Source organism: Salmo trutta, chromosome 1 (genome assembly GCF_901001165.1).
Source record: "Salmo trutta chromosome 1, fSalTru1.1, whole genome shotgun sequence".
Taxonomy (NCBI): domain Eukaryota; kingdom Metazoa; phylum Chordata; class Actinopteri; order Salmoniformes; family Salmonidae; genus Salmo; species Salmo trutta.
Genome location: NC_042957.1, coordinates 18,021,956 through 18,032,006, shown reverse-complemented (window position 1 = coordinate 18,032,006; position 10,051 = coordinate 18,021,956). Strand labels below are relative to the sequence as shown.

The 10,051-nt window shown below is 42.6% G+C and overlaps 1 protein-coding gene across 2 annotated transcripts; it reads right to left on the bottom strand.

The window, feature by feature from the left end:
- Window positions 1-1,960: 1,960 nt before the first annotated feature.
- ubxn2a (UBX domain protein 2A) lies at window positions 1,961-9,685 on the bottom strand. Of its 2 annotated transcripts, none has more exons than XM_029733655.1 (7): window positions 9,567-9,685; window positions 8,952-9,045; window positions 8,755-8,869; window positions 8,511-8,620; window positions 8,178-8,315; window positions 7,800-7,961; window positions 1,961-2,885 (listed from the first exon to the last, which is right to left on the bottom strand). In XM_029733655.1, the coding sequence occupies exons 1-7, from the start codon at window positions 9,589-9,591 to the stop codon at window positions 2,702-2,704; spliced, it is 828 nt and encodes a 275-aa protein (XP_029589515.1). In that variant the 5' UTR covers window positions 9,592-9,685; the 3' UTR covers window positions 1,961-2,701. The 2 variants fall into 2 exon arrangements, with proteins under 2 accessions (XP_029589515.1, XP_029589597.1); XM_029733737.1 differs by having other exon boundaries at window positions 8,952-9,017.
- Window positions 9,686-10,051: the final 366 nt, after the last annotated feature.

Here is a 10,051-nt window from a genome sequence, read left to right as displayed (position 1 = left end):
CAGACACTGCCGTTCCACTTCACTCAACACACCTCACAGCGGGACCTGCGCCATTCAGTGGTCAACAGCGGTAACACAGTCACTGGCGGTGATAATAACAGTGACATTAGTCGTTACAGGCTTATGACATAGAGGAATTGCATATAATGAAACAGAGGTTGTTTGGACATAGTCCTTATTGTGGAAAGATGGCTAATTCAGTTCTTAGGATGACCAATAAAAATGATTTGACCTTAAGTCAAAGAAAAAGCTATGTTCTCAAAGACCCCCCTCCTTTTCAGTCTGTAATGACAATGACAATGACACATCTATATGTGATTAATGATACATTGCACATGACACTAACATTGTTGTCTGGTGACATTTTTTGGCGTGGCTATCCAGCTATCATAACAGTGTGATTTTCCCACAGTGAAAATCTGTCATATTAAAATATCTTCTTCCTCTTTGCATCCGTGCTATGTGATGCTGGCACCTGACCAAACCATAATGACACCAAACCCGAGTGACAGTTGGCTGGATCGGTTTCCCATGTGGGCCAGAAGCACTGTGTTGTTGTAGTGGTGATAGCATAGGAATGCGTAATATGCTTCCCGGTTTGATGGGATGATAGATACCTGGCTGTGACGTAGCCCTAAAGTGCATTATGTGATTAACTGGGACAGGGACAGGCGCTGAGTATCAGTGCGTGACTAGAGGAGACCAGTGCCGCGGGAGAGAGAGACAGAGTGCTGCGGAGCTCTCATGCTGCGAGTTTCAAAAAGCTCATGAACTAAGTCACCATCATACCTTATAGGCACAATGATATGATTGCGCGCGCACACAAAGTTTATACAGCTTATAGGTTTACGTCTGGGCACGATTCATTATCACCTATGATGATTGTGTGTGTGGATGTGTGAATGTCTGTCTGGGTGTGTGCGTAACTGGTCAGTCCAGTTCAAGTGTTCAGCAGTCTGAACACACAGGCCTATAATAAACATATACCGGTAGGACTATCCCATGCTTTTTAGATTGTTAGAGGTTAATCTCCCTCAAGTGTTTGTTCTCTCAGAGACCCTGCCAGCTGCCAGGGCCCAGAAACCTGAAGCAGAGAACCCAGCCAAACCCTCCAGAATTCTTCACACATTCCAAACATTCTCCTCTGAAAGATATCACAATAAGGAAATCGCTCATAGGAGCCGCATTACTCCATACATGTTTCAAATAATGCTAAATAATGCGTGAAGAGGAATGCGCAAATGAAAGGTATATAGTGGCTTAGGTAAAAAGCCCCTTTTGGAAAGAAAAATATGGGATGTAATTCCAGGCGTGCTTAGTGTTATTAAATATGTTGCGGAGAGGAAATGCGTTCTCTTTTACTCCAGGACCACGCTGGCAGGCCGCCAGGCCTGAAGAGCACACTCTAAGACAAAGAAAATACCTAGGCCTATGTCTGGTTTTAGGCCTAATGATGATCAAAATATTGATATTAGATTCAATGTCCAAGGTATTTCCAGCTGTGTCTACTCTGCCCCCCTCTTATATTGACCACCCCCGGGGCTCTCACATTACTCTCCTTGAGTCCTCTTCTCTCTCATGTCTCGTGTGGTCCTTGTGGCTTCAAATATTGAAGATGCATAATGGTATTCATCTTGCCGTGACCAGGCAGAGCCCGGGGAGAGAACAGGACACACACACACAGCAGAACACTGGCCTCACTCAAGTGGAAAACTGGAAAACCACAAGGCATGTCAAGTGAAAATGGAGTCTCATTATAGAATGCACCAATGTAAGTGGCTCTGGATAAGAGCATCTTCTAAATGACTAAAATGTCAATTAAAACTATTTCACCACACCAAATATATTGTATGTATATATTTTATGTAAAACGGTTAGTATTCAAGGAATCCCTTCCTAAAGAATTGTACAGCTAAACTTTCCATTATCAGTTGAGAAAAGGTCTAAAGCAGCAAGAAAATGATTGGATAGTTGAAGTAGTTTATTATTGATCAGGACGTAAGCAGGTGTGGTGCATAGTGTACTGTACATTTAAAGACATGGAATCAGTTTCCATGTGTGAGGTGTATACTTTTGTTTCAAAGTAGATTTGTTTAAGACTACCAAGAAACACTCTGTGTGACCCTGATTTAGCCCACTGCAGTCAAATGTGATTGCACCTGTTCCATAAAAACAGAATGATGCAGAATGTTTTGACGCACGCTAGACTATCAGCCGCTTAATAACCACCAATCACACACTCCACATTAACATTAATGCACTTTAAAATAGTGCGCAACATTCCATATCCTTGGTAATAGTTACAGAATAGGAAGACGTGTTGAGCTTGGGGAACATTTTACAGGACTGATTGACAGACACATAGGAAGATACGTCTGAATTGGCTGTGTTGGGTTTTCATCACATTACTAGAGCGGTAGTGAAGGCAGTTGGAGCCCTGTTGATGCTCAAGGAGTGATGTGAGACGTCAGCAGTTACAGAGGGAAGAGGGGAGTAGAGGAGGCTTGGATGAATGTAAGGGGGCTGTGACTGGGGACTGGGAGCAACATCTCCACCCTGGACAGACCAGAGAGACTACTGTATATGAGTATTGCCTTCACTTCAGGAGTGAACTAAGAGGGATGTTTCTGTTGGGAAAAGGGTCTGTATGACCAGTGGGTGGGATTTCAGTGTCTCTGTGAATGTTCTGATTGGTCAGGACTCAGGAGTGTCCGAAGGGGGCCTCTGTGTTGAGGGGCCTCTGGACGATAACAGCATTAGCTAGGTCCGCCTGCTCCAGACTTAGCTCCTCCTCCCGGAGCTCGCGGAAAGGAAGTGAGGTGGTCAAGATGAAAGGTGAGCCGTTCCTCTGACAGCGCTGGACATAGTCGTGAACGTCACTAATCCTGAGGAGGACAACACAGAGATGAGCTCACACATAGACGCATAGAGGGACTCATGCAGGCACACAAACATACACACAAAATTAGCATGCCGTTTCCAGCTAGAACAGTCATTTACAACATTGACAACGTCTACACTGTATTTCTGATCAATTTGATGTTATTTTAATGGACAATTTTTTTGGGCTTATCTTTCAAAAACAAGGACATTTCTAAGTGACCCCAAACTTTTGAACGGTAGTGTAAATACAGTATGTGTAGATAATCCTTGCTACCGTGGATTTTTTTTAAAGTGTTGCTACTGCTCCCAACAACATTGCTGCCCAGAAATGGGCCGGCGCAATCAACAAAGATCAGTGGGAAAAAGTTGTGATGGACTACTTTCTGCACATGGTCAGTGTGACTTGACACAACGGGCCAAACAAGCTGAAGCTAGCGACAAACCAAATGGAAAAGACTCGCTGTTGTGAAGAGTTCATCAATGTATAGGGGTATGAGTCTACCTACATTTTCAGATAAGATACGTTTTTTAACATTTTTGTCAGAAAGCCATTTTCATTGCAAGTTTAAGCGTACTGTTCACTAACTACCAAACGTTAGCTTGCTGGCTCGCTAGCTAACGTTAAATGTATGATCTGTCTAATAATATTATTTGTATCTCAGAAATCCATCTGCATTACTAGTTATAGCCTAATGTTAGCTAGCTAGCTAACATTGAACCTAGTTGGTTAGCTTTAGCTACCGGCAGATTCACACTTCAGAATTTCCTGCATGGAGGCTAGCTATGACAATCCGTTTGTACTGTAGCTATGGGTTTGGATTATGGTTCACTGTTTAGCTAGCTAGCTACATGTTCAAACAAAAGACTCCACTTCGCAAGAGAATGATTACATGACCCATCAAATTAGGCAGGTGTGTCTGGGGGGTGATTACGGACATCTATTGTACTTCAACAACATACAGTGCATTCAGAAAGTATTCAGACCCTTTACTTTTTCCACATTTTGTTACATTACAGCCTTATTCTAAAATGGATTAAAATATTTTTTCCCCATCAATCTACACACAATACCCCATAATGACAAAGCAAAAACAGAAATACATTATTTACATAAGTATTCAGACCCTTTGATATGAAACTCTAAACTGAGCTCAGGTGCATCCTGTTTCCATTGATCATCCTTGAGATGTTTATACAACTTGATTCCAGTCCACCTGTGGTAAATTCAACTGATTGGACATGATATATAAGGTCCCACAGTTGACAGTGCATGTCAGAGCAAAAACCAAGCAATGAGGTCGAAGGAATTGTCCGTAGAGCTCCAAGACAGAATTGTGACGAGGCACAGATATGGGGAAGGGTAACAAAAAATGTTCTGCAGCATTGAAGGTCCCCAAGAACACAGTGGCCTCCATCATTCTTAAATGGAAGAAGTTTGGAACCGTCAAGACACTTTCTAGAGCTGTCCGCCCAGCCAAACTGAGCAATCGGGGGAGAAGGGCCTTGGTCAGGGTGGTGACACCAAGAACCCAATGGTCACTGTGACAGAGCTCCTCTGTAGAGATGGGAGAACCTTCCAAAAGGACAACCTTCTCTGCAGCACTCCACCAATCAGGCCTTTATGGTAGTGTGGCTAAACAGAAGCCACTCCTCAGTAAAAGGCACGACATCCCGCTTGGAGTTTGCCAAAAGTCACCTAAAGACTCTCAGACCATGAGAAACAAGATTCTCTGGTCTGATGAAACCAAGGTTGGACTTTTTGGCCTTAATGCCAAGTGTCAAGTCTGGAAGAAACCTGGCACCACCCTTACGGTGAAGCATGGTGGTGGCAGCATCATCATGCTGTTGGGGATGTTTTTCAGCGGCAGGGACTGGGAGACTAGTCAGGATTGAGGGAAAGATGAACGGAGCAATGTACAGAGAGATCCTTGTTGAAAACCTGCTCCAGAGCACTCAGGACCTTAGACTGGGGAGAAGGTTCACCTTCCAACAGGACAACGATCCTAAGCACACAGCCAAAACAAAACAGGAGTGGCTTCGGGACAAGTCTCTGAATGTCCTTGAGTGGCCCAGCCAGAGCCCAGACTTGAACCCAATCGAACATCGCTGGAGAGACCTGAAAATAGCTGTGCAGCAATGCTCCCCCATCCAACCTGACAGAGCTGGAGAGAATCTGTAAGTAGAATGGGAGAAACTCCTCAAATACAGGTGTGCCAAGCTTGTAGCGTCATAGCCAAGAAGACTCAAGGCTGTAATTGCTGCCAAAGGTGCTTCAACAAAGTACTGAGTAGTACTGGGTCCGAATAAGTACTGGGTCTGAATACTTATGTAAATGTGATATTTCAGAAGTAAAAAAAAAAAAATCATAAATATTCTAAAAATCTGTTTTTGCTTTGACATTATGGGGTATTGTGTGTAAGTTGATGAGGGAAAAAAACTATTAAATCCATTTTAGAGTGAGGCAGTAAGCTAACATAATGTGGAAAAAGCCAAAGGGTCTGAATAATTTCTGAATGTACTGTATATAGTAAACATGATCTCATATCGATATGAAACCCCATAGAGAGCCCATACTTCTCTCCCTATCTCGCTCAGCTAACCGTTACATAATAAATCCTGCATCTCAGTTACGCAAACCCTTTCTAGGGATCTTATCGATCTACACTGTCACATCAGGTTTTCTGCAGTCAGCAGGCCCCATGCAGCAGGAGACAGAACACATTAGATAGAAATAGAATGTAAAGAATGGACATACCGGTACATCTTCCCCTCACAACCAATATGGAACTTTGACTTGAATTGGAGTGCCTGTTCTGGGAATTCTAATTATATGATATACAATTGAAGTCGGAGGTTTACATACACTTAGGTTTCGAGTCATTAAAACTCGTTTTTCAACCACTCCCCAAATTTCTTGTTAACAAACCATAGTTTTGGCAAGTCAGTTAGGACATCTATTTTGTGCATGACACAAGTAATTTTTCCAACAATTGTTTACAGACAGATTATTTCACTTATAATTCACTATCACAATTCCAGTGGGTCAGACGTTTACATACACTAAATTGACTGTGCCTTTAAACAGCTTGAAAAAATCCAGAAAATTATGTCATGGATTTAGATGCTTCTGATACGCTAATTGACATCATTTGAGTGAATTGAAAGTGTACCTGTGGATGTATTTCAAGGCCTACCTTCAAACTCAGTGCCTCTTTGCTTGACATCATGGGAAAATCAAAAGAAATCAGCCAAGACCTCAGAAAAGAAATTGCAGACCTCCACAAGTCTGGTTCATCCTTGGGAGCAATTTCCAAACGCCTGAAGGTACCACGTTCATCTGTACTAACAATAGTACGCAAGTATAAACACCATGGGACCACGCAGCCGTCATACCACTCAGGAAGGAGACGCGTTCTGTCTCCTTGAGATGAACGTACTTTGGTGCAAAAAGTGCAACTCAATCCCAGAACAGCAGCAAAGGACCTTGTGAAGATGCTGGAGGAAACAGTATCTATATCCACAGTAAAACGAGTCCTATATCGACATAACCTGAAAGGCCGCTCAGCAAGGAAGAAGCCACTGCTCCAAAACCGCCAAAAAAAAGCCAGACTACGGTTTGCAACTGCACATGGGGACAAAGATCGTACTTTTTGGAGAAATGTCCTCTGTTCTGATGAAACAAAAATAGAACTGTTTGGCCATAATGACCATCATTATGTTTGGAGGAAAAAGGGGGAGGCTTGCAAGCCGAAGAACACCATCCCAACCGTGAAGCACGGGAGTGGCAGCATCATGTTGAGATGTTGCTTCAATATATCCACATAATGTTCCTTCCTCATGATGCCATCTATTTTGTGAAGTGCAGCAGTCCCTCCTGTAGCAAAGCACCCCCACAAGACATCAGTCAGGAAGTTAAAGCTTGGTCACAAATGGGTCTTCCAAATGGACAATGACCCTAAGCATACTTCCAAAGTTGTGGCAAAATAGCTTAAGGACAACAAAGTCAAGGTATTGGAGTGGCCATCACAAAGCCCTGACCTCAATCCTATAGAACATGTGTGGGCAGAACTGATAAAGCGTGCGCGAGCAAGGAGGCCTACAAACCTGACTCAGTTACACCAGCTCTGTCAGGAGGAATGGGCCAAAATTCACCCAACTTATTGTGGGAAGCTTATGGAAGGCTAACTGAAACGTTTGACCCAAGGTAAACAATTTAAAGGCAATGCTACCAAATACTAATTGAGTGTATGTAAACTTCTGACCCACTGGGAATGTGATGAAAGTAATTAAACCTGAAATAAATCATTCTCTGTACTTTTATTCTGACATTTCACATTCTTAAAATAAAGTGGTGATCCTAACTGACCTAAGACAGGGATTTTTTACTAGGATTAAATGTCAGGAATTGTGAAAAACTGAGTTTAAATGTATTTGGCTAAGGTGTATGTAAACTTCCGACTTCAATGTAACATGATGCCCTGTGGTAGGGGATAACATGGCCCATGTGCAGAGTCAGGCACGCTAGATCAAGCGAGGATGAATATGAACGATTATGTCATAGTCAGTAAGTTAAAAGACCTGGCTTATTCAGTGTACTGAGCTTATAAGAATCATGGATGTAAGGATCAACTGCTTAGGGAGGGCACTCTAGGACAGACACATTTCTATACAGTGAGTTCATATACTGTTAAAGGGAAAATTTACTCGAAAGAAAAAAATACCAAAATATAGTTTATTAGTCCACATTTGATACAAACTTGACTGCTGACATGCAAAACATGTCAGCAGTCAAGTTTTTAAGATATTGGACTTTCAAGAAGCAAAGTGTCACTGACCAAATCATCATGATTTTGCGTTTTGACAAAATATTGTTTTTGTGTGGATAGTATGAGGGGTTATATCAGTGTTATATCCACCTGTGTGATAAGTTGAACCTCTGCACCAGCCTCCTGCCGTCAGCCAACCAGATTTGCAGAGAGGTGACAGGGAGGCCGTGGTCCAGTGTTATCATGGGGATCGGGAGGAACTCCCCCTCCTCGTGCACCGATGGAGACCGGACCACTACTCTGGGAGCAACACTGGACACACACGCATACACAGTCAACTCTTTGAAAATGTCACATGACAAAACTTTGAAGATGTTTTAGAGTGACACCTAGTGCTATAATATAGCATGACAACCACCAAGGAAATTGCAAGAACTTCTGACTGAGCCGTCTCACCTTCCCAGCCGCCTTCTCTCTCCCTGTCTGTCCGTATGTCTGTATGGCTGTCTGTCTCATTGCATGTCTCACCTGCCCAGCCTGTACCCTGGCCCACTGAAGGGGTGAAAGGTCTTCTTCCTGGGAACATACGCCTCCTCTGTTAGATCCTCTACATTCACCTCCAGTTCCTCCTCCTCTGCCCTGCTCTCCAACTCCACAGGCAGCTCACTGGAACCGGACAGACAGGCCAGTCAACCAACCAATCAATCAATACATTTTACAGAGAGAAGATAAGAACAAAACTGGTAGATAAATAAGCAAGGAAAGGGGAGGATGGGAAGATCAGGAAAAAAGCTAAAGTATATATAAACGGGATATTTGATCAAATTACCTAGTATATTAAAGAAAGAATAGTTGCCATACCCTCGTTTGATGGCTTCCAGGAAATCCTGGTTCTCCTGTACAGAGTAGCTCCTGAACTCCTCGTCATTCAGGGTGAAGCCATCCTTCCACAGTCTCACCACCACCTTCACCTTGAACATCCACCACCACAGGACAACCACAGACATCAACAGGATGAATGTGTATGAGTAGTGATCATAACAATATAATAGGGTTGAGAGATACTGTAGACTCTAGATGCAGGACTTCCTGTTTGTTTCCTGACCTTTGAGCCTCCAGAGGCAACATTGCTGATTTTCTCCACCTCATCCAGAAGATCCTCCACAGAGAAACTTCTTCTTATAGGAACCTCCTCTTCCTCGTTCTCTGTCCCATCACACCTGGAACAATTATGAAGGTAACTGATAAAAGTGACTTCCAAATGTGTAAGTCCTTGGGTGTTAGTTCTTTCAGATCACTCACCAGGTATCATCTTTGTCACTCCCTCTCGTGTCAATGTCTTTCATGATGTGTTCTGCTGTTGTCCATCTGACAAAACACATCAGGGAAGAAAACTCTGACATGAAGAATATGGGATATTACTTGTTGTGATGCTTTAAGACAGCAGTTGGAACAAATATATAATCAATATAATTCCATAATTTTAAAGGCACCATATACGCATGCTCAAGTGCCAAATCAGACTATTAACAATTTGTTTTGATAGATCACGACACGACAGTGCAATCGACTTAGCTATGCAATTGTAGGCTTGAATAAAACCATTGAAAGCCCGGATCTATTGAGAATGTAGGCCTACTATCTAGGCTACAAAATACAAAATAGTAGTTCCTGCCTGTGATTAATAGATCGAAATATTAGTTTGCACAATGTATATTTATATCACCTTTATCAAATATCACACGGATTCACGCACACATTTCAACATGCGACAGAATTACATAAGGCGCGTCTGGCAGACAACGTATTTTGCAACTGTGATTCCCTGAAAATATATGCCTAAAATGCATCGCTCATCGAGTTGTGATTACATATTAGCGTTTGCACAGAAATAGGCTATACATATCATTGTTTTACCAGTTCGTGTTCTCGTCTTAATCATGGGCTGCTAGGCTACAGCCAAGTTTCTGATGAGCAATTTCTTTGACGTCAGCGCCGTCTATGCGCTCCGGCTGCCGTAATGTTTTCACTAGCAGCTCACTTGAAGCGTTCACATTATAGTCGATCCTAGGAAACTCGCTTGCTAACTGGTTGTAGTTATACACGAGCCGCGTTCACCCAGTTAGCAAGTCGAAAATGTCCGAGATTCCTGGTTCCGACTACTACTTGAACGCGGTATCTGGTTTGGCCTCTGTGGTGTTGACTAAGCTCAGCGGGTAGTGCTTTGTTTTGGTAGTAGTTTCAGACTGAAATAGACTATTTAATACTTTATAACTAAAAATGCTATATGCCATACTGTAGGATAATTGAGGGGTTTGTGATTCATGGTATTTTGTGCATAGTTAAAGAAATGCTTAGTATGGATAGACGGAATATTCTCCGTTTTAGACCCATCCATCACA